We start from the raw sequence: 25,593 nt of genomic DNA on the forward strand, positions 1-25,593 counted from the left end.
TTTCATCTCTCTGTTTCTAAGCAAGTTACCAATGGACTTATCTTCTTGAGCCATTTGTGGACCAGTTTGGGTGGGGATGAATGCACATGGTGAGGAGCTGTGTTCTGCTCCTGGACAATAGCACACACACAGGGGAATGTGTCTGTCCTCTGCAGAATCTATAGTTGCAGGGTCTCCTAGCCCTTTTTTCCAAAGCTGGTTTTAGAGGTACTACAGGTTGACAAAACTTGGTAACTATTTGGTCCTTATTAAACTCAGTCTAGGTTGTTTTATTCAGGAAGTTACCCTGTGGTGCTTGTTGTTTGTCTTACCCTCCATTTCTGTGGCAACAGCCTGGGCAGAGACTCTGAGGCAAAAATAGCAGTCGCCTGGACTTGTAATGTCCTACTTGATCCCTGTGTAGGTTAGTGACTTGTTGGCTATTCTAGAATAGAGCAGATAATAAAAGTGCTTTAATTGATGAATTGCTTTTACTGCCAGCGCGTGTGCAGTATGTGGAGAAAGTGCACCCTATCCTAGTACTTCCATAGACTAACTGCAGAATTGTGATTCTCAGGCATATCATCAGAATCCTATTCTTGACTCTATTAGAAGAAAGGAAGGTGTTTACAGGCTTGTGTTCTGTGTCACTGCCACCCACCCCTGCCATCCTGGTACTTCAGTGTTAAGCAGATTTCTTTAGGAATGTAGTTTGTGTTGATAAACCCATTGGCATGCTTGATATTTGAGCTAATCTCATAAGTGCCAGCAGCCATCAGTCATGAGGAATTCTTTCAAACTCCAAGCATCTCCCAGAAAAAAAATCCATATGTGCAGTGGTGCATGTATAAATGACAGTTTAGAAAGAATTGGGTTTTATTTAGTTGCTTGGCCGTGTGTTGTGTAGTGCCTGCAATTCTAACTAGATGGTTCAGATGATATTTCAGACTGAGATTTAAGATCATTAAAATTTAGATTATAAGTGACTAGACAATCAAAGAGTAAGTTTAAATACTTGGAATAATGAATTCAAATATATTATTTAGATTTAAGTGATTACAATAGATGAATCTTGCTTAGATCCTTAAGCATTAAACATTTAAGATATCTTAGTTTTATGATTCTTTGTTAAAAGAAATTATGAACCAACTTAAAAGTAATTTTTTAAAGCTGATGCAAGTGTCTTCTCTTTGTAGTAAGATGAACTTTCTCCTAATTATATCCTTTCCCCACACCCACTATCAAATAGATGTTTGCCTGTAATTTCTTGCTTTGGAAAACCCTTCTTTAGCTTATGCTTGACAGATCATGAGTTACATCATCTTACGTGATTTTGGTTTTGGCATGTGGATTTTCTCAGCAGTGAGTGCCATTGTGGAGAGATTTGGAATTCTTTTTATACCAACCCTCCAGATGCTATGGATAACAGAGACCTTAAGCAATAACATTGGAATCTCCCATCAAAGTTGTTCCCAGGTCTTGATAACAGTGGATCAGAGCAAACTGTTTTCCTTGTATGCAGAAAATTATGCTTATGTATAGTATGGTTACCTAAATATGTGGTGACTCAAGAGAAAATATTTTACAAGAATTGTTTCAGTGTTTATTTTCTCCTGAGGACTTGGCAAATTTCTCCTGTCCTCATCCTGCTGCCCCCACCCCTTTTAAACTGATTGTGTTGGGCTTTTGGTAGATGAGAAAAAAAAAATGATGGAGAGGTACTTTAGTCTTCATATTAGTAGACACTATTACAGCTGGGAGGAGGGCAGCATGTTTATTAGCAAACACTAATAAGAAAGTGAGATTATACAAGATTCACTCCATTTCTAAACGTAGCAACTAGAACCATATTGAGCATGAAAATGTAATCAGTTTTGTTTTTTTTTAAATTTTTGCTCGAATTTCCCAGTCTTCAACTATACAAACATACCAGACTGTAATAAGAAAAGCTTTCCTCTTTGGAAGAGTTTCTGATGTTTTTGTTCACATTTTCATTTGAGAACTTAGAGGGGGATTAGGTAAACCTTAATTGAGGTGCAGCTTTAAGTTTGAATTTGTATGTCTTCAGGCCTGCTGAGGTTTCAGGCATTTCAGATAAAAGGGGAAAATACGCTGATAAAACCCATGGATGAGATTTCTTAAGGGACCTGTTTCAGCTCCTCTTTGCCCACTGTTGCCTGGCTAACTCTCTTCCTATCTTTCACATAGGTGCCCAGGTGTTTGTTGTTGTTTTTTGGGCCACAGTCTACTTGGTTGCATCTGGGGTTGTTTTGTGGGAATACATTGGAAAGATAATTTATTTTACGGCTTAAATAAAATGGCCTTTTGGGGGATTGGAAAATAAAAACCAAGACTAAGATCAAGAGTGAGATCATACTACACACAGCACAGGGAGAAACTTGCTGGCGAAAGTGAGTGGACATCATGCATGGTTCCTTCTCTAATGTCAAGTTTATCCACACTGTTAATATGCTATGTCTGATTTTTCTAAAGTTCTTCTTTGAGGTTCACTGGATATCTTTGTCTTTTTTCTTCATTTATGTGTTCATTCTTAAGCCAATCTGTCCCATTTGAACATCCGTCTCCCCCACTAGAGCTTAGAACTGGTGGCAAAAAACTTGGCTAAAGGGAGCTTTGGATAAACTGTTAGCCATATTAACCCTTTGTTAAGTTAAATAGTCTTTAACAGGCCAATCCCTCGTGGTCATTCAGAGTTCCTGAGAGTGGCATTTTCTATTAATGGGCTTTGCCTAGAAAGAAGGGGCTATTCTAAAATGGTGAATAATTTTGTTTGTCAAAGCCTCAGCTTCCCAAGACCCCTGACTTGTCACTCACTTTGGAAGGAACTGTAGAACAAGCCTATTCTTCATCTCTCTGCCCGAATCTTAAAATTTTGCCATTCTCTTCGGGAAGAACTTCAAGGAAACTGGGCTCTGAGAAATTCAGATCCTACTAATTATCAGAGCCCCTTTTTCTAAAATCAAGACTCAATTCACATACCATAAAATTTACCCTTTAAAAATGTACAGTTAGGTGAGTTCTAGTGTATTTAGGTGCTGGGGATTGTACCCAGGGGTGCTTATCCACTGAGCCACATCCCCATCCTTTTTTATTTTATTTTTTTTTTTGAGACACAGTCTCCCTAAGTTGCTAAGGCTGGCCTGGAATTTGTGATCCTCCTGCCTTAGCCGCCCAATGGGACTGTAGGTGTGTGCCACCACACCCAGCTGAGTTTTGAATTCTTGTCTATTTAAAAGCTTATGTAAACTATTAGCATCCAGTTCCAGAAAATGTCTTCACCTCTAAAAGAAACCCTTTTCAGGGAACCATTCACTGAGCGGTCATTCTCCATTCCTTTGGCAACCTGTTTTCTCTCTTAGAATTCATTTTTTATAATAAACTGAAATCTTTTGTCCCTATAACTTAATGGTCATATCACATGGGAAGAGAGAGCTACACAAATAAAACTTGGGTTTATTTTTAGTTTCACGGGAATAAACTGTTAGCTTATTTTCTGCTTGTTACTTCCAAGCCCCCATGTAAATGGGAGGATGATCTGCTCAGCCTCATCAGGGCCCTCTTTATTGCTAATGATTAAGTTTACCAAATGTCTAAACTCTTAAGTGTGCAATAATTTGCAAGTCGTTGAGTCTGGCATGATAATGAAACTAATTTATGGCAGCCCCCCTTTTGAATTCTAAGTCCAGAGTCACCAGCGAGAGCATTATGGTTCCTGTCGTCCTTTTTCTTCTATAACTCTCAGAGTAATCATCATTCAAATCATATAGGGCTTTGTCCATCAAAACCGGAAAAACGGGTAGCTTGGAGAGATTGTGGGCTTGGATATATATGTCAGATATGCCTTAAGTAAATACCTTGGCCCTCTGCCCATTGCAGGAGGACATCTTGAAGTTTGGGACTTTGGAAGAGGAGTAGGGATTGATTTAAAGGGCCAGGGAAGCCCCAGTGCCCAGCAGCTCTCTTTGACTATAGTGCAAGGACCAGGCATTGAGAAGGTCTTGTGAAACAGGAGGCGTTTAAGGGAGCCACGGTATTCAGTGTGTGCCCTTGGCTTGTCACAGGAATTTATTAGCTGGTGGATGTGTTCTTCATTGCTCAATTCTCCTGGACTATTCCAGAATGGCTTCCTTAGGAACTCGAGTTCTGGACTTTCTCCTAAAGTTTCCAGCTTTGGTTTAACTGTTTTTCAGTCTTAAGTACTATGCATGGTTCTCTTATAAAATTGTTTGGCAAGCAGTTCTGGGAACTATGGTATACTTCCTTGAGGGCTGCTGGGATGTGGAGCCCAGGGTGTGATGCTACATTAAACTGTGGTATTAGGGTGCAAGTGTTGGAAGCTGGCAAATGGGTACCAAATTTAAGCCATAAGACCTGGGAGTGGTTGCTGGACCTTTGAATGCTAAAAGGTGGTAATTGATGTGAGTTCCTTTTGTTTCTTGTCCTCTGGCCCTTTTATAATAAGTGGAGGTGCTAGAGGTTTGGAATTCATGTAGCTCTCTCTCCCTTGACTAGCAGATAAAATAGAAGTGCATTATTTGGTACAGATGCATCAAAGTGTTGCAGTTTAAAAAGTGCTTTTAATACAATTGAGTCTCTCCTTCGGATGGTTAGGTTTGCCAGGTACAGTGGCATACACCTTTAATCCCGGCAATTCAGGAGGCTGAGACAGGAGAATCATAGTTTGAGATCATTCTTAGCAATTTAGCAAGATTGTCTCAAAAAAGAGAAGAAAAAGGCAGTACCCTCGAGTCCATTCCCCAGTATCTCTCCCCACACATAAAAGAATAATTAACTTTCATTAGTCTGTTTAGTCTATTAAAGCATTTGTGAGGATCTACAGAAGAATATTGTCATTGAATTAAGCCTGACTCCCTTTTCTTCTGTTTTTCGTGTGTTTTAATTCAGTAATACCTGTTCTTTCCATCACCCCAATAATTCCCAGTAGGGAAATAAAGTTTAAAAAAAAAAATCCTTTCATCTGCCCTTACCTTTTACAGATGAGATTTTCACTACTTTGTTAACAGCTTTGGTTTATTGTCTTCTAGTAATTATATCCATGAACATGTTAATTTGTCCATGTGTATCTATTTCTTTTTAAAAAATTTTTTTACTTATAGATGGACACAATACCTTTATTTTGTTATTTTTATGTGGTGCTGAGGATGGAACTCAGTGCCTCACATGTGCAAGGCAAGCGCTCTGCCATGGAGCCACAACCTCAGCCCTCTATTGTTTTTTTAATGATATGTCCACATGCTTTTAGTAATGTCTTCTAGAGAGGTGATATTCTTTTAAGCGATTTGAACTTTTCTGCTCCAGTTTTTTTAAAAAAAATGTTGTCTAGATATTTTAACTACAAGCCTATGAGAAGTATTGACATGGAGAGTTATTAGGAATGCCTTTACATACTGGACCTTTCTGCTACATGAGAAGGAACTTTCTGTGTTCCAGTTATTTATTTGTGAGATGTTTCATAAAAACTGTAGTACATGTGTGCCTATGATCTCAGTCACTGGGGAGACTGAGGGAGGATGGTCACAAGTTTGAGGCCAGCTTCAGCAATTTAGTGAGACCCTGTCTTAGCAGCTCAGTACCCCCATATCCCCATTCAATCCCCAATACCAAAAAATGAACATAAAAGTATCCCAAAACTGCAGTACAGTTTTTGCTCATTTGATATATCACTGTAAGAAGAAGGGCCATGCATAGTACAGAGAGTCCCTTTGGGGTAATAGTAATATTTGCTGATTTGTGCTTGCTGGGGTGTGTTGGTCAAAGTTAAAAATAGAGCTCTAATTAAAATAGGCACCCTCTCTGGAAATAAGAACTATATTACAATTAGTAAATTTCCTGTTTCCTTAACATGTGTTTTTGTTTTGTTCTCTTTTACTTTTTTTTTTTGTAAAACAGCAAGCCAGGGCTGAGCAGGAAGAAGAATTCATCAGTAATACTTTATTCAAGAAAATTCAGGCTTTGCAGAAGGAGAAAGAAACCCTTGCTGTAAATTACGAGAAGGAAGAAGAGTTCCTCACTAATGAGCTCTCCAGAAAATTGATGCAGGTAAATTATCTTTTCTATCCTCTCATCTTCCCTGCCTATTTTCCTCTGTAGGAAAAAAAAAAAAATGACTTTGATAGAGCACTTTGCTTGAAACATTTGCTGATGAGGTTAAAGCTGAAGTTCTTCGGAGATTAAAAATACCAGTTTAAGGATGGCAGCAGTGTGATACTTGAAACTGTGGTTCTGTAGCCCATTTGTAATCGAAAGTAAGATATTTTATACCCTGGATATTTCAAAACATGGTTGATAAGTATGAGGCCTCAACCCAGGCGATGTTATATGTAGCATTTTGAAAATATAAGGATTAACACCAAATATGAGATTTCTTTTTCCTTTTACAGGGAATCTATAATGAGTATATAATTTTGATATTTATAAGTGGGTCTCTTACACTAAAATATGAGGACATAAAGTGAAATGTCTTTAAAGGAAAAAAAGGTATCCATGATAGTTAAAACTACAGTCAAGCATTCAGATGGGTGAGTAATGTGTTACTAAACAGATACCAGACAAGTATTAAAACTTACCAGTAATCATTAATAATATAAAGAAGACACCATACAAAACAAAAAAAGGAGAGTTTGATTCGTCTAGTTGAGGATGCATTCCTCTCTCCATATTAAAAAGAATTATTATCTTTGAAAGAAACACCCCTGTATTCTCTATTTACCAGATTACTAACAAGTTCATCAGTTAGGCTGAAGTATGTATTTTAGTAAGGTTGTAATAAGAAAATATTTGAGGCTTTAAAAAAATATTCTAATTTCTTATCTCCTCACAAAGAAGATCCTTACAGGATATTAGAAGGTTCGTTATATAGAAACTTTAGTATGAAGACTGTACAAGCAACTTTTGTTTTTCTTTTTTTCATTTTTATTCCTGATTACTGAATAAAGATACTGTTGCTGTCTTGTACAAAATTTGATTTAGATGGTAGCTCTTGAAATGTGTAGGATAGAGGTACCTAGCCATTATCATTTAGCAGAGATTCATGGCAAAAGTTTTGCACTGAAACTTTTTGTTTATTCATTTGCACTGTGATTTAGAGAGAGAAAAAAAAAAAAAGGAGGGAGAAGGTTAATTTGACTTTTGATGTATCTCACCTTGGCAACTTAGGTGGCTTATTCTGCATTGTGCTTCTAGAACGATAGGGATGCAATTATGGTTTGTTTTTCCTGAGTTTAGGTGCCCTATTTTTTGATACTGTAAGAAAAATTTTTGTCCCCAAACTTAACATTATATTTAGTATTTGGGGGGTATTTGATCAAAGTGCCATAGAAAAGCAACCAAAACCTAGTCAGATGATGTTCTTTGCTCTCTAAAGATTCATCTCCACTGTGAGTGGCTATCAGTTTATAACTGATCTCTTATTCATTTATAACCCACCTGCTTTCCAAGGACATTGCTGTCCCTTTAAATAAGAGTAAAAAAGAATGAAAACCTAAGAGCCATGTAACACAGAAGAGGAAGTTTGTTTTAATAATCAACTTCCATAAGAAGGTTTGGACTTAAAATTTAAGCTCTGAATATCCTACAAGTGATGCTATAGCCTGAAGAATTGTAGTGATTATTTTTCCATAATTCTTGTATTTTAAAAGTTTATAACTGTGAGTGGCTGTAGGAGAAAAAATTTGATATATTAAACCCTAGATTCACTTCCCCCAATATTTCCTTTCCAAAGAGATGGAATAGTATATAAGCTGAAAACACAATAAACTGTTTTTGTCAAAAATAGTATAAGGTATAGTTCTAGGCCTTGCGTGGCCAGGTCTTACATTTGCCCTCAGTCAAAACATTCATATTGTTGTGCAACTGTCACCAGATGGATCTATCTCCAGGACATTTTCAGACTGAAACTTTCTACCTTCTAAACAGTAATGCCATATTTCTTTTTCAGGGATATTAGGCTTTTGGAAGGAGATGGATACCCAGAGGCTTCAAGTTGAGGGCCCTGGCAGGGTTTTGAGTGATGTCCATTCTGTGGCCTGATACATAATCTATCACTTTAGATGCCAGGTATCACAATATTTTGTAATAATCGAAGAACCTGCCTTCTGTTGTTGGCCAGTGGGGAAGGGCTCCCTGGCTTTTGGCAGCCATTCCCAGGCTCCCAGTACATATTTACTTAATGGTTTCAACCAGTCCTTTGTTGAATATTCAGAATTTCTGCCACCCAGCATGGAAGTACTTCTCCATCTGGAAGATTTTTAGAGTAATTGATACCAATAGACTTTTCCAACTGTGTAATTACTTAAATATGATTTTCTAGCATGGTTGCTTCTGGATAGGACTTTACAACGAAATGCCTGCTTAGAGAAACCATACTGCAAGTGTCACCAATAGACAAGTGGGTGAATTGACCTGTGCACCATGAAAGTGTTTAGCATTTTTCACTAGAGGCCACTGAGGGGCTATTTATAGAACAGTTTGAGGTTGTCCGCAAGCTCTGGCTGTTTTCGCTGACAGTAATTGGTTGTTGCTTTTATGTGCATTTCAAAGGGACTCTTTCATCCTGAGAACAAAAATGAGAATATTGCTGTAGAATGTCTCCCTTCCTCTCTGCTGTTGCCCAACTGGTATACCTTTAAAAACTGAATCAAGTTTAAGTGTAGATGAGAGGAAATCCCTGCTCTTTAGAAGATCCAGTTGTTTGGGTGGTAGCTTCAACACCCCCATGCATGCTAATCCTTACTGAAACAAACTACATACACCAAGGAGAGCATGCAGCTTCGCTCCTTTGATTTTGTGACTGTCCATTATGTCTCCATTTTGTGAAAACTCTTTTGTCTGGAAAATCTGCTCATTTCTGAGCCTAGATCATGGGATTGACTACTTGATTGGTGAGAATTTGGTCTAAAAATTCTAGCATTTTTGGCAGGTCTGGCAAAAACTTGCCTCTGAGCTGAATGTTGTCCTGGAATGCATTGAAGAGAAGTTGTAGTTTAGTCATTATTTGTAATTAAAATTGATATGAAATGTTTTACGAGCAAAACTCACAATTTGACATGTATCGTGTTAGTAGAAATATCTAAAAGGTGATTTTCTAAAACATTAGCAGTTATTATGAGACACGGTCTTGCTAAGTGGTGGAGGCTGGCCTCAAGTTTGCAATCCTCCTGCCTCAGCCTCCCAATGCGTAGGGATTACAAGCATGAGCCACCATGCCCAGATCTAAGGTGCTTATTATGATTGTACGATGGGTTTAACGGTTAGGAAATATCTTGGTTTTTTTTTTCTTTCTTTCTTTCTTTTTTTTTTTTAATAAGGGAACTTAAAAATTGTGTTGCCTGGTTATTCTTACATTTTTGAAACAATATCTGGGCCTGTGACTCTGAGAATTCGGAGTCCTCCTCTAATAATGCTGCTCTCATAATTCTTGTCTCTTTGTCATGGAGAGCAGTGCACTGAAACCCCTGAAGAATCAGACTTATTCATGGGTGATAGATGGCCCACATCAATAAGAACTAGTATAATCAGAACCTTAATTCTCTGGTTTGTCTTTATGTGATTCACTCCACTGGCCTCTCTTAGAGGAAAAAACAAAAAAGCCAACCTGGTTTTTCTGGCTAACTGTTAACTAGCAATCACCAGTATTCCCTGGAAGACCTGTTATTGCTGAGACTGATAATGGCGTTAGCTGTTTTAAATTTTCCCACTTGCTTTTATGTTGGCCTGATTGTATCAGGCTCACTTCCTGTTCTTTGGGGAGCCTATCCTCAGGCTCAGAGTTGTTGTTTACAGTTTTCTCAGCAAATATGACTGCCAAAAGTTAACAGATATATATATTTATTTATTAATGTGAGAACAACACTGAGATAAGAAGAGTGCTAGGTATGAACGTAATCCAACTTTGAAATTTCAGACCTTCGATCTGCCTCCCACTCCCAATTTTCTACGTTAAGAATAACAAATAGATTTTTTAAAAAAAGTGGTGTTCTTTTGATTTGCATTTTAAATTGAATCTGGTCCCAAGAAAATAATACCGTTATAACTGTAATAGAAATAATTATGACCAAGTCCTTATAGAGGGATACATTTTTTATCAATGATTAGAAATACTTAAGAAGAAAAGTTTTCTGGACCTCCTGTAAAGTGTCATGGCTAGTTTATTTTTGACTTGGTTCCTGAGGTTAGAAGGCCTCCTAGAATTAAAGCAGTTGAAATTTTCCTGGCATCTATGGAAAGAGGATGTAGAGAAGAAAGTTGTGGGCCAAACTGCTGCTGAAACTGCCACTGCCAAAAGATTGATAGCTGAGCAGTTTGGGAGGATATGCAGCAGCATTTTTCTTCCATCTCTTTTTATGGAGGAATAAAACTGGAAGAATTTCAGTAAGTCCCAGTTCTGCCTATTCACCTAGACAGAAGCCTTACCACTTCTTTTGCTTTCTCTCTCTCCTCCCTGGAGAAGTCATTTCTTCTTTCAGTTCAATCTAATGGATTAATTTTTCCCTCTAGAGCTCACACTCTCCTAACCCCAGAAGGGTTGTGTGTGGGTAGCAGGATGTGTCTGCAGGTGTCAGAAGTGAGCCTCAACTCCCCAGTTCCCTGCTTTTTAAACATCTACCCCAGAGTCGGAGGCTGCTTCCTGTCCCCCAGTTCACTAAAACAGTAATGAATTTGTTTGTGCAGGCAGCAAAATCACATGTCAGGGTGATAAATAATGTATGAAACTAATTCTTTAATTCCAAAGACATCGAGGCTAAGACTGCCATTGTATCCATTCAGATGAAAACTTGGGTTTCCCTATGGGAGAGGAGAATGGACCTTGAAATATGTTCTTCATTAAAATGACTAGACCTGAGGCCCTCTTGGCCTGTAGTTTTTTTCAGGGCTATTAAAACTGATCAGAGAAAGTTGCTATCACATAATAACATTCAAAACAGTTGGGGCACAAGTTTTTCTTGTTTCATTCCCAATTATCTAAGTCTCCGCTTTATCTGATCTTTGTTTCTTTCCATGGAGCAAGGGGTTCACATATTGCATTCACCATATATCTGCAAGGAACCACCAGGTTGTTTTTGGCATTTTAATTGCAACTGCTAGTGCTCAAAGTATAAAACTAGAATTTTCCTGTTAGTAGCATGTTCCAAAGCTCTCAATAAAACTTAATTTGGGTTATGATCAGAAAACACAGTAAATTTAAAATAGTTCTTCGGTTGTAAGAAATTGCTAAGTTGCTTTATTATTATTATTATTTTTGGATATGGGTATTGAACTGAGTGGTGCTTAACTGCTGAGCCACATCTTGCTAAGATGTTTAGGACCTCACTAAATTGCAGAGGCTGATTTTGAACTTGGAATCTTCCTGCCTCAGCCTCACTAGTTGCTAGGATTATAGGCATGTGCCACTGCTCCCAGCCTGTCTTTTAAAGTGTGCATTTTGTGTGTGTATGCATACACACCCTTACTAGTATTATTGCTAGAATTGATGTGCTTACACAGATTAAAAAAGAAAAATATATATATGCAGTAATAATAAAGACTCAGAGGTATTCTGTGCTGACTTCTTTGGCATAAAATGTGAGAAAAAAGCAGGTAGAAGGAAAATAAAAACAATTAGGTAAAGCTGGGGCAAAGGGTTGCTTTATTTTTCAGAAGTGGGAGGCTTTGCTATTTCTGTGGCAAAGGTGAATCTCATCTGTTGAATATTTGGCCCCACATAGATGAACTTTAGCCATCACCAGAAACATTTCAAATATTTTTAAAACTTTGTATTTATACATGGCGCAATATTTTGTGTTTCTTTTCCAAAGTAATTAATAATCAGCCCAGTCAGTTAATTACCTTATAATAATAATTTTGTATAATTAATTTATGTCTTGTAACTGCCTTCACCTTCTTTTCCTCTTTATTCATAAGCTAGGTAAGCCCCTAGGTGAGAAGACCTTTCTTTTTCCAGAATACTCAGACTTTGCTTTTTGGGTGCTCTGAGTAGATGGGAAGCCAGGTGTTATCTGGAAGCTGGCTATAGAGGGCCTGTCTCTAGCCTTCAGTGTTGAGATACTGACAAGGGACCCAAATAAAAGCAGTTTTCTGAAAGGAAGTAGCTATGTTTTCTTCTCACCAAAGTGATATGTGGCTTTTAATTCAGACCAACCTCAGTGATGATAAGTAAAAGCAAAACAGGATACTTTTAATTTTCATTGAAAGTATCAGAGAACTAACAATAACAAGATGGTGAAGAACTATTGTACTGAGATCTGGAGGAGACTCTGGCCTCGGGGCTGCTAACCTAGGGCATTTGCAGTTCACTCAGAAACAGCTGAGAGGTGTTTGTGATGATTACATGGAACTGGGGCTACAGAAGTCAAAGATTGTAGCAGCCAAAGTTGGGATCACCCTCCCACTTGAAGCTTAAGTCATGAAGAGTTGCATCCTCAGTGAAAGAGTGAACTATTTTCTGTGAACTGTATGAATCAGAGACATAAAACTTCGATTCTGGATTAAAGCAGACAGAGACTTAAAGTGCCTGGCTGAGGAAAACAGAATATTCTGGAACAAAATAATACCATCCTAGGCTATAAGTTTGTTCTATAGATAAATTTTGAAACATAGGACCCAGCTCACATCAAAGAGATGAAGCTCAATATTCCATGAACAAATGAACATAAATAATAGAAGAGAAATGAACTTCACAGATACTTCAGATATCAGAATTATCAGGCCTCAACTACAAAGCAACTATGCTTGCTATACTTAAAGAAATAAAAGCCTCGCTTACGGTCTCTAGCAGGAAACCAGAAAAAATATCACTTGTATTGCAGACATTGAAAAAGTAAGTGAAAACTTAAGAATAATGATGTCACAATCTATTTGAAATTTAGGTGATATGGACAAATTTTTGAAAAAAGCATAACTTTATATAGCTACCGGGGAAGAAGAAAGTAGAAGAAATGGAATCACTGATTACAGGCTAGCGTTTGTAGAAAATGAATTCCAGACTCAAATGGCTTCATTGAGAGTTGTACCAGAAGTTCAAGGATAAAATAATTCCAATCTTGCATGCACTCTAAAGGAAAAAAAAGAAAAAGACTAACATATATCCTTAATGCTCAAATTTAACAAGTATAGTTCAAGAAAGGCAAATTATAGTATGATGTCAATCATGAGAAAGAAATCCTAAAAGTAAAATGAAGCCAGCGTTATATTAAAAAGGATGTACCGTGAACGTGTTGGATGTATATTAAGAGGGCACAGTTAGTTTAACAGGGGAAAATTCGTAAGTGTAATTACCCACGTTCACAGAATTATAAGAAAAAAAAATAATCATGATGGAGAAAAAAAATAATCAGGATGGAGAAAAAGAATTAGATAAAAAATTAATAATTCCTGATAAAATCCTGTAGGAAGAATAGAAGAAAATTTAACTCTGATAGTGCCTACAAAAGCCTTCCCAAACATTATGTTTAATTGTGCATTAACAATTTTCCCTTTGAAATGAAGAATGAACAGGATGCTTGCTACATTTATTGTTGTAGATTGCCAGCCAGTATAGAAAGGTAAGAAAAAAGATTGGAGGATTGAAAGGAGGAACTATGATTACTACTTATATTAATTGTGTAAGTGGAAAGTCTCAATCTACAGGTAAGTAATTAGAATTGAGGATTTTTTTCCTCACATGAGAAAAATGTATTTTTATATACCAGCAAATGTTAAATATGAAAATAAAAAGATACTATTGAGTGTCACAGGGAAATATAGAACATGGTAAAGAACGTGAGGGTAGTTGAAATTTTAAATTGTTTACTCAGAGTTAATACAGGAACAGTTCTTGGAGAAAAGGAAACTGGCCATGTGGGTTTCTCAGGGAAGTGTATTATTTATAGCCAGAGGGAATAAGAAAGTAGTTAAGGTGAGCTTGTACCTGCCATGTAGGAAGAGCAGCAGAGAAGCTAGTGAGGTTAGAGTGGGGTCATGGGGAGAGAGGAATATGAAATGTGACTGGAAGGGAAATGGGCCTGGGGATTGGGTAGCTAGTACTCAGGATACATACACCTTGGGAGCCATTGTCAGGACTTGGCCTTCTTTTGCCATGGAAGCCACCACAGGGTATTGAACAGTGAAATATCTTATGTGACTCTTAACATGATTGCTGTGCTTACTGTGTCATGAGAAGATTATGGAATTGGGGCTAAGGTGGGAGCAAGGAGACCCATTGGGTGTCTACTTTGTATTATGGGATGAGACATGGAGAGGACTCTTGCAGGATGGTAGCGGTGAAAATGGTAACCCTGACCTTCTGAGTGTGTTTGGAGGGAAGAGCCCATAGGCTTGTGAATAATGTGGGAAAGTGGGAATAGTGGGATAGTGTAGATAGTGTGGGAAAAATAGAGGGGATCAAGAAAGACTTGGAGGTTTGGGCATCAATGATGGGAAGAGTAAGGAGTTACCACCATTTAAGCTTTAGGAAAGACAGCAAATAAAGTAGGTTATAGTGGAAAAGTCAGAAGTTCACTTGAGATGTCTGGACTTAAAATGGAGAAAACAGATAAGCAGTTGGACAGAAGCTCTGGTTATCAGCAGAGAAGTCTGGTCTAGAGATAGAAATTTGGAAGTGTTGCCTCTTATTAATTTCCATGGGAATTAATGCTGTCACGGAGGGGAGAGGGTATGTATAAAGAAGAGGACCAAAGACCTATCATAGGTTATCCCATTAGAAGAATGCAAGGACAAGTTACAGAATGGGAGATGACATTTGCAACATATATAACCAACACATAACTACAAACCAGTAAGACAAGCGGATAACCCAGTGGAAAAGTGACCAAAGACTTGAACAGACTTTGGTGGATGGCCAAAAGGCCAGTAAACAAATTTCATAACTGCATTAGTAATCAAGAAAACGAATTGAACTGCAGGAAGATGCTAATGAATTCTCATGCTGTGCTGGTAGAGAAGGGACATTGTTGGAACTACTCTCAAATTAAGACAGAAATACTCATTCTTTATGACCCAGCAGTTCTGTTCCCGAGTGTGTCTACTGTGTGCAGATGTGCACCAGATGTGAAGATGTTCTTTTTTTTTTTTTTTTTACCATTGATCATCATAACCCCAAACTAGAAATGACCCCAAGACCTGTCATCAGTAAAGAGGATGAATTGTGATATGCTCATTCTGTCAGATAATATAAAGCAATAAAAATACAAACTAAAGTTCAACAGATCACAAGTTCACTTAGCAGAAGTCAGACAAAAGAAAACAAAACCAAGCAAAAGGAATATCCAGGAATAATTACATAGGGGTAAAAAAGTTTTATGAAACAAAGCTGCAGGGAAGTGAATGGCATAAAAATCAGGATGTTGATACCATTGTGAAGGAGCTGTGGTCAGGAACAGACACACTGGGCCTCAGAGGAGCTGTCAGTTGTATGGATTTGGAAGACAGTCACTTAAGAGAACTATATAGTACTACTTACTATTCTGTATTCAGCAGCCGCTTTAACAAAAGTTAAACCTGATGTAATTTAACTTGTATATCATAATGATCATATTCGTTTGTTATTCTGTCAGCTTCTTGTACTTATCCAGTTGTTTTGCTTATCGTAAGACTTAATCTAGGGCAGACAGTCCACTTATCATTTAGGTAGTATTTGCATACATATGGCATTTTCTAGATGCTCTGAGTCGAGTCGAGTAAGTCCTGGCTACTGTCTTTTGTAGAGCCTGCAGTCCTATAAGGGTGACCGCGAGTGTGCCCAGGCATTCAAGGCAGCAGCACACACTAGGAGTCAAGGCCAAAGTTTCAAAGCCACAGACTTCAGTTTGAATCCTGAATTTACCAGCTATATGCAAGACTTCAGGCAGGCCACCTTACCTCTCTAAAAGTGTGGTTTTGTTCTGTGCACAACGCAGATAATCATAGTATCTGTTGTAGCATTATGGTGATTAAGCACATCTATGTATATGCAATGCTGGAGATGTGATAAGAACCAGAAGAGTGAGCTGCTTTTAGAAGGAAGTGATGAAAAAGACATGAGAAGTGCCAGGAAATAGACATTAAAATGCATACGAACAGCAGTGTGCTTGTCACGGCTGAAGGAGGGGCGTGTACGTTATGCTGAGGGCATGTGGGAAGACACTGCGGAAGTCTTTTGAGCCATCCACCAGTTTCAGTAATCTGGAGGGAGGGAGTCAGGCCCCATAGGCAGATGCACCTCATGAACAGGAACATGGGGTGGAACAAGTGTTGCAGTTTCTGTAAGAGTGGGCCCATGTGACTAGCAGGTGGTCAGACTTCCAGACCCCTGGACCAGCATGGTCTCTTCATAAGGATTTGGCCACTATGCTGAGTTTTATTATATTCTTTTAAGAAAAAAGTCTTTGGAAAAAGAAGCAGACTTTGCCTTTAACTGCTGTTGTAACCATTCCCTTGCTTACATCCACCCATTTCTTGTTGGCTTGATGCCTGAACGCTGAAGGCATATATGTTTGCCAACCTTGGGCTGTCACTTGGACTGAGCCTGACAACAGGGTTTGTGGAAAGACTTGAATGATCTTGGACTCAATCTGTACTAGTCGGGAGCCACTGAAGGGCTTGGGGCAGGGCATTGAAGTGCTAGGACTTGTCTGCTGGGATGATCTAAGTGGATCTGGGGATATCTGGTAGGAGGTTTTGGTGTAGCCTCATGCAGAGGAATAAAAGGCTTGAACTAGACTGGATCATGAGCAGAGAAAGAAGAGGAGTGTGTTCCACAGTTGTTATGGAGGCTGACAGTGTGATTTGATAACTGAAGAGTCGTGAGGTGTTGAGCAAGAATGACGGCACCAGTAGCAGCTTGGAGGAGGTGGGAATGGAAGTGGGCTCAAGAGATACTTAGCGGTGATTCACCAAATTTGTAGTGGGAGTCAGAGTTTCTTCTCGGGCTGCTTGCTAGAACAGAAAGTTGGTTCTTAAGAGATGCTTGATGTTCTGAGAGGTATTTTTGAACATTTTTTCCAAGCTTATGTTAATAACTTAATAGTTTCTTGACAATCCAATGACTTAATGCAGTTATCATCCTATGGAAGCTTTTACTTGATCCTGTTCAGGTGGTTCTAGTGTTTAGTATTTGTCAGGAAACCAAGAATGTTGGTCGTGGGACAGAAAATATTACACAGAAGTATGAGTGTCAGCTAGTTAAAACAGAGGTAGGGGTATCTTGGGTTTATACTCAAGTTGCTTTGAGAAACTCAGTTGTGAGAGTGGCAGCCCGAGGCTTGCCTTGCTTAGTAAGGGCAGGATTGATGGCAAGCCCAGATCATCAGACTTTCACTTTGCCCAGCTGGGGCCTTGGCTGACTTCCATTGCATGTTGGACGAGAAGACCAGCTTAACAGCCAACCTGTGGGTGCACCTGTGGTGACTGGAAGGCGTTTCTCCTAGGTGAGTGATTTTAGTATTTCTACCTGCTTGAGAGAATTTTGCTGAAAATATAGTTATTTGGTACACAGTTCTTGAATCTCTTATATAAGATGCCTGGTTCATTGAAGTGGTTCCAGAAAATCTGCTTGAGATCAAATTAATGCCACACTTGAATTTTTTTAAGGGTCTGGATGTTTGCTTTGGGACTCTTCTCTATCGTCAGTGGATAAAATAAGAAAATGCTCAAGTTTTAGTCCTTAAAATTTTAAAAGAGTCCTGATATATAGTTGTATCTTTACTCATGACTTCCTTAGTTAGGTCAATATTTTTTCACACTGAACCCCAAGGAACAAACCTTTTATTTCTAAAGCCCTGTTTCCATTGAAAATGTTACCCGCCAGGAGAAAATCTGTTAATACCACGATTCCAGTTCCCCAGGGGTTTTATTTTTTTGTTCATGTAAACAGCATATTGCACTGCCAAGGATCATAAAATTATTCCATAATCTTTGAGAGTGACTATATAAAAAATGTATTTATAAAAAGTTCTGATTTTGAAAAACCTTTTATTCTGCCTGAGCATTTAGCTTTAGAAATATATAAATCAGATAAATGAGTTTTATTTCAAATATATCAACATAATTTGCTTGATTACTTCTTACTTGTTTTGTTTTTGGTTTGGTTCAGAAAATCTGACCTTATTGGAAGATTTAAAATTGCTCATATAGTAGTAGGTTAGGATCTTTGATTAGAAATTTTAAACCATCCCTTTAATTATTTGCCCATATTGAAGATGAGCAATAGAGAAAATGGGAGTCTGTTTCTGATAGCTAGTCTTGGGTTTCCCTGCACCAGATTTCCCTGGAGCGTTTTTGTGTTTATGATGTCGGGAGCTTAGAATAGGCAGGTGGATTCAGAGTGTTGGATGGAGCCCTCCTGGGGCCACATGGGGCAGGTTGTTTTCTGAAATGTTTGGGACCAGCAATGTTTTGAATTCTAGATTTTTTCTGATTTTGGAATATTTGTGTATACCTAGTGAGAGATCTTGGAGATGGGACCCATGTCTAAACATGAAATCCATTACAGTATTCATATATACCTGACACCCACATAACCTGAAGTCCGTGTACCTGTGTTTTTACCATGACCCATCACATGAGGTCAGCTGTGACACTTTCCACTTGGCATTATGTCTGCACTCAAATAGTTTCAGATTTTGGAACATTTTGGATCTTCACATTAAGGATGGCAGTGTGTATCTATTTAAAACAGAAATTCCCAAATTTTTCTCACACAAATTATATGAGGCTACCACAGTGGTTATTAGTTCCTCAGATCACTGCTCCCATGTCTGCCCCTCCCCCTTTTTTGTCTTATGATTTTGGGGGTTTGAAAGTATTTCTATATTTCTCCTTGTTTTTTTCTTTTATTGATGATTTCGTTGTTGCAAGGAAGAACTGTATTCTCTTTTCCTTGCTTTCTCTGTTCAGAAGCTCCATTCCCTGCTTCTAGACTGGTTGTCACCCGGGAGATGGGGGACCAAAGCAGACAACAGAGCTGCTCCTTTCAGCTCTCCTTTGGGGAAGATGAAAACTGAATCTTAAGCAAACAGTTAGGCCTCAGGTTGGCTTGATAGTCTCCAAATGGATTAGTGTGACCTGGGGACCTTTCTTGAGTCCTGATAATGACAGCTTTGCTATCCAGTTTGCCTTTGGGGATAGCTCTTGAGAGAATGAACCTCCTAAAACTGAGAGCTTTTATGGCCTTTGTCCAGTCTTGAGCCCTAAAGGAAATACCTACCTAGATATTGATAGGGTTTGAGCATCTGTGTAAATGAATATTTTCCTGAGGCCAATGAGAGCCTTAACTGTCCTCCCATTAATGTTCTGTGACAAGCGCTGTTTGGTGGGCAAAAGATTTTTCAGTGTTAGATTACATCCTTGATTGTTGAGGCAGAAGCATAATTCTTTAAAAAGAAGAAAAGGAGGAGCTTCTTGCAAATGAAATGGAAGCAATTGAAAACTTTGGATGGAAGATACATAGCTACTGTATTTAAAAACACCTTTTTGCCAATGGTTTTAAGATTCAAGTTCATCATTTCTTTAAAACTAGTACATATCATTTAAGCTTGGTATGCATTAACTCTTTTTGGGCATGGATAATATCTTAACTATAGCTTTTACCTCCCACTCTATGATATTTGCTAAACAAGACACACAGCAAATGTCTATTGAATAAAGGTGTTTGATGAAGACTTTTTCCCCCTTATAATCCTTATTTATTCCTCTGGGGTCTTTGTGTCTTCTATGTGGGACTCCTCTTGTTCTTCTTGTTTCATTCTTCTTAGGTCTTGTAATGACTGCTCAGTCTTGCAGAACCTGAGTTTTAGCAAACTAGGTAAAAATAGACTTGTCGTTAGAAGCACCTCACAGCTGTGTTCCCCTTTACCCCAGGGTCCCTGCAAAAAGTTGACACTCTTTTTTTGAGTTGCATGTCAAAAACAGTTGGAGAGAAAAAAACAGCATCTGTTTAGTCAACATTGCTAGAAGACTATAAATTTTAAGAGTTCTCTTTTTCCAACTCCCCCGCCCCCCCCCCCCCCCCCGTGCGCCCCCCTCCCCAACTGAGTATGTACTTTCAGAGCAGTGGAAACGTGTCAAAAGTGGAGAAGGTTAGATGTGGCCATTTTGAGGTTAATCAGGCCCAGAGGAGCTTTCTCAGTTGTCCTTGTACCCTATGGAAAACAAGCTGTATACAGGTCAACAAGCTGTACACAGAGATACTGCTTCCCCTGGGCAAGCAGGCACCAGGCACTGATGGATGGCAGTCTGATGACAACCTCTTTGGCCCAGTGATACAGTGGGTGAGCACTGGCTTAGAATTCAGAGATGGATGTGTGTTCCAGGCTCTGCCACTTGGCAGCTATATTGCCTTAGTCCAGTGACCTATTTTGTCTCATATAAAATGGAGGTGGTCATGCCTGTCTTAATGCATTGAAGAAACTGATGTCTAGTATCTTTGTCTGCCCAAAGAAATAGATTTGTACTTCATTGTTTTTTTGTTTTTTAAACTTAATCCTCTCCTTGGTTCTGGAACATAGGGCCAACCCTGGCTATGCATCAACAAAACCCACAGTCAAGAGTGTTAGAAAGCTGGCGTGGCAGTGTGCACCTGTAATCCCAGCAGTTTGGGAGGCTGAGGCAGGAGGATTGTGAGTTCAGAGTCAGCCTCAGCAAAATTGAGGTGCTAAGCAACTCAGTGAGATCCTGTCTCTAAATAAAATACAAAATAGGGCTGTGGATGATGCTCATTGGTCAAGTGCCCCTGAGTAAAATCCCCGGTACCAAAAAAAAGGAATGTTAGAAATAATATGTTGTTATTAATGAGAACCCCAGGCAGTCCTGTCTTTTATTTCCTTTTGGTTTTGAAATTTGGAAAATTTTATAAAAACTATTCCAATCACACCATGGCCTTATCTTTTAATTGCATAAATAAGAGGTTTTTCCCCCTGTGGTTTTTAGGAAGGTTGTGGGAGGTGTGATGTATGATTTCATTAGGCAAAGAAAATTAATAGTGCTGATTTTTGCCCAACTGTGCTCACTTGTACATGGAAATAGTACAAAAATTCTGAATAATTTATGAAGTATATTTTGTGATTGTGATATCTCTTTTCTCTCTACAGACATGATGCAAATCTGAGTAAAATGCATTTCATTTAATAAAAACTGACATTGTGGAATTTCTGTTTTTGAAATTCGATTTTTTTTTTTTTTTTAAGGTGATGGTATAATGAAGGCTTTTAGTGTGATCAACTTTTGGAACCAGTGTTTGCTTGACTTTTGAGTTTCTTGATTCCCATGTCTGTGTTCTTTTTACTTTACAGTTGCAGCATGAGAAAGCTGAACTGGAACAGCATCTGGAACAGGAGCAGGAATTTCAGGTCAACAAACTGATGAAGAAAATTAAAAAGCTGGAGAATGATACCATTTCTAAGCAGCTTACATTAGAGCAGGTAAGCATGTGTAGCTGTCCCTGGACACTGCTTTCTCATGATTAGCTGATTCTTTTCAGCTTTAAGATGCCCTGCAGAGTGTGAATGAAAAATATTATTTCAGCTTGTTCTTTCTACAGTGGAAAGAAACTTTGTTTCTGAAGGAAACATTTGCATAGTCTCTGCTCATTCTCTTCACATATCCCCTCACCCCTCACTCAACCACAGTTAGTTCAGTTTCAGGAGATATGTGGTGATACTCTGATTTATAGCAGGAAATGTCAGGTTCCTTTTTGCAAAGCAAAAGGGGAAGAGTGATTATAACCACAGGATTGTTTCTGTGGAAGTCTGTAAGAACATGTTACTACTGTGGACCTAAACATTTCTTTCAAGCATTATTCAGAATAAGCAATCAGCATTTATTTTTCTTCTTTGAATGATTAGCAACCTTAAGTGAATGCTGTCTTCTCCCAGCTAACTTTGTTTATACTGATGTGTAAAGTCTTAGACTTGGTAATTCATCCTGGGCCAGCTATCCAGTGGCATGATCTTGAGTTAACTTCACGAACTTCTCTGAGCTCAGGTTCTCCATTTGCAAACAAAGCAGGGTGGACTAACATCAAATGGCAAACTGGAAGATGCAAAAGGTGGAAAGCAATGGAGCACGATCATTTTGTCTGATGCCCTTGGCAGATTGTAGTCCAGATTAGTCCTTGTACTCCTGTATCACACAGAGTTGTGGGCAGACATCATCACTCCAGTCGAGTTGGTTGTTGGACTAAATAAAGTCCCTGATATTGCTGTCCTCCTGTCCTCCAGTGACTTTTCCCAATCTAGTGTCCTGAAATTACACTTTCCCTAGATATGTTTTAAGAGGCTGTCTGTTGTGTACAGTTACCTTGAATTTTGTCTTGTAAAATTCAGTGAATTGATTGAGATGTTCCAGCTTTTTATATTGTAGATCCTGATTGCTGCTATGACAATTTGGCTAAGCCTTGTGCATAAAAAATTGTTTGATTTGTCCCAAGTTCTGGATCTTGACTTTGTATCTGAGCTTGTGCAGACTGGTTCATCAGGCCCTCTTGGGACTGTTCTAGTTTTACATTCTATCTGAGAGTGAAACCTTGACAGGAATGGGAGGTTTGAAGGCACATTGGGGTTTATTTTAAACTAGTATTGACTTGTTTTCTGTGTTATTCTTGTATCTGCCTGTATCAAAGAGGAAATGTTACTGGGTTTTTGAGGATTATGCAGGAGGCTGTAAACATTTCTTCGTCGCTTTCATGTAAAAAGAAAAGAGGGACCTGGGCATAGTGGCACACACCTGCTATCCCAGCTACTCAGGAGACTGAGGCAGGAGGATCAGTAGCTTGAGGCCAACCTGAGCAACTTAGTGAGATACTATCTCAAAATAAAAATAAATAAAAAGGATTGGGATATATCTTGCCTGGCATGCAGAGGACTCTGAGTTTAATCCTTAGTATCGCTACCACCACCAAAAAAGTGGGGGTATTGAGTTTTCATGGGTTGGCTATTGTATATTTATATCCAGAATAACTTAGTATCTATTCTTACCATTAAGCTTTCAAATTTAAATGAGTCATATGAATTTAGAATATCTCCTCTGCCTAAATAATAGCTCCTGTTCTGTCCAAGCAAAGCTCTAGTCCCTGACATACCAAGTACTTGTTATTGGTACATAGTAAATATTGTTATTTGTGGCTAACCTGGTGGCCAAGTGAAAGTCTCATAACATTTGGTATTGTGGAAACTTTGATCACAGTCTTCAGGATGATGGTGGTCAATATTCTAAACAGCTCCAGGGAGCCTTGAGATGGGGGCTGTGACCCCCCCCCCAAGGTACTAGCTATGGCCACAAGGTGGAGATAGTGAGCTTGTTTCATACATTTGCCTATTCTGGACATTTCATTTAAACAGGATCATATAATACGTGGTCTTTTGTGACTGACTTCTTCACTGAGAATAATGTATTTATCCACTTTGTAGCATGTTCTCATATTTCTTCTTTTTCTGGACAAATGACCTTTCACTAATGGATGCACACTTCTTTACCCAGTCATCATTTGAGGGGCATTTGGGTTGTTTCTACCTTTTTTTTTTAAATTTATATGTATCTCTACTATAGTATGTACTGTGGTACAGTAACTGTTTAAAATTGTACAAAATAATTTAAAAATAATTCATGAAGATCTGTGAGAGGTTTTTGTTGATCATATGTATTGGTTTTGAAGGTGTAGTTTCGGTTAAGAATGGTCCCTGTTCTCTGTAAAACAGAACTTAACAATCCCTAGAGTCTTGGACTCCTCCTTCCTCAATAGACCCCAGCTAATTCACATATCCGTGGTTCTCATTGTCAAGTCTTGTCTCACTAAAAGGCCTTCACATGGAAGTTTTAATTAGATAGTGTGGATTCTTCTTCTTTAAGATCCACAACCTGGGATCTTTTCATTCTTCAAATAGGGTATGTTAACAGGTGGATCATTACGGGGTCTGGGCTATATAAATGATTCTATTCATGTGTTGCAGTATGTGAACTCACAGAAGCTTAAAGTTGGAAGGCTATTTTGTTGGGAAGACAGCCTTTGTCTTTAGACCCCAGTGGGGGACATGAGACAGTGGGAAAGTTGGGAGAACAAAGAAACAGCAGCAGATGAAAGCTCCATTCTTCTTAAATGGGTTCTTGATTGCTGCTGGGATCCTCTGAGGATATCAAGTCTCGCTTCTTTACTCTTCCAAAGCGGGCTGTGTCAGTGATTCTCTAGGGTATTTCCAGAAGCCTTGGGTCTTGGACTAGGGTAGAACATTGATTCCTCTTATTCTGGGGCTTCAGCCTCTTGGACTGGGCAGCTACTGGTTCTTTTGGCTCTCCAGCCCTTCACATGGCCATTGTGGGCTACCCAGCTTCTGGTTGCGTAAGCCATCCTAATAAATCCCCCTTTTATAATTATACTTCCTGTTGATTCTGTTCCTCTAGAAAACTCTAACTAATACAGTTACCTTTTGGACTTTTTTTTGCATTCTAAATGCTTAATGCCAAAAGACAATTTATAAGTAGATCTGCAAAAGCATGTAGAGAAAAATATAAAGCAGTGAGGTCTTTGAAGCACACAGTATTAGCCTAACAAACTGGATTAGTCTCATCAGCATGGCTTTAGTGTGCTCTAGGCTTTTTAAACAAACACTACTGGCCGTCACCTGTGAACCCTTACTGGAAAATTTTTGTTCAAAGATGTGATCCCTCTGAGTCTGTTATTTGTTGTTCACGTGGTCTTAGGTGATGGTGAAAACATTTAGAACTTGGAATTTTCTTTCATTGTCAAGAAATCTGGATCCAATCTGGAAACTATCATGCTAAGTAAAGCCAATCCCCCAAAAAACCAAAGGTTGATTTTATTTTTCTTTGATATGTGGATGCTAACCCACACACAATAAGGGGGGTGGGGAGTAGACAGGGGGAATGGGAAAAGGAAAGACAGTGGGATGAATCTGACAAAACTTTCCTACACACATATATGAATAGACTACAGTGAATCTCACTATCATGTACATCCATAAGAAATGTATGAAAAAAAAAAAAAAAGAAAAACAACCTATGGGTAAATGTCAGAAAGATGAATAGAGGGAAGGGAGCAGGGCAGGTGGAGGGAGGGAAGGAGAAAGAAAGGTACTGGTGATGGAATTAGAACAATATATATTTCAGAGGCTGGCATCATAGCTCAGTGGTAGAGCGCTTACCTAGCATGTGTGAGGCACTGGGTTCGATCCTCAGCAACACATTTAAAAAACAAAGTATTGTGTCTATCTAAAACTAACTAACTAAATATGAATAAAGGTCCATCAACAACTAAAAAAATTTAAAAAAATATATATTCCATCCTTTTATAATTATGTCAAAATGGATTCTACTATCATGTATAACTAAAAATAACCAATTAAAAAATAAGAAAAATTAAAAAAAAATCTGGATCCAAATAATGTTTTTTGCCAACCAGAGGAGACTTTCCCCTTACTTGTTTACCATTAAAAAGCACGCACGGTAATGTCCCCCACCTCAGTGCTGAGGACTGAACCCAGGACCTTACTCATGAGAGGCAAGTGCTCTACCATTGAGCTAAATTCCCAGCCCCACATTAGCTTGTTAAGTGACATTTAGGTTAGCAGATTATGAGTACCTTGTGTTCAG

The 25,593-nt window shown here is 38.6% G+C and overlaps 1 protein-coding gene across 1 annotated transcript in view; it reads left to right on the forward strand.

Annotated features, from left to right (window-relative positions):
- Nucleotides 1-25,593, forward strand: part of Ccdc6 (coiled-coil domain containing 6) — a 109,204-nt gene that overhangs the window by 45,808 nt on the left and 37,803 nt on the right. Inside the window, exons 2-3 of the mRNA XM_027931247.2 lie at nt 5,911-6,060; nt 21,282-21,410. Coding sequence (XP_027787048.2) covers nt 5,911-6,060; nt 21,282-21,410 — 279 coding nt within the window. The remainder of the gene's footprint in view (nt 1-5,910; nt 6,061-21,281; nt 21,411-25,593) is intronic.

The sequence above is a fragment of the Marmota flaviventris genome, chromosome 4 (assembly GCF_047511675.1).
Source record: "Marmota flaviventris isolate mMarFla1 chromosome 4, mMarFla1.hap1, whole genome shotgun sequence".
Classification (NCBI taxonomy): Eukaryota; Metazoa; Chordata; class Mammalia; order Rodentia; family Sciuridae; genus Marmota; species Marmota flaviventris.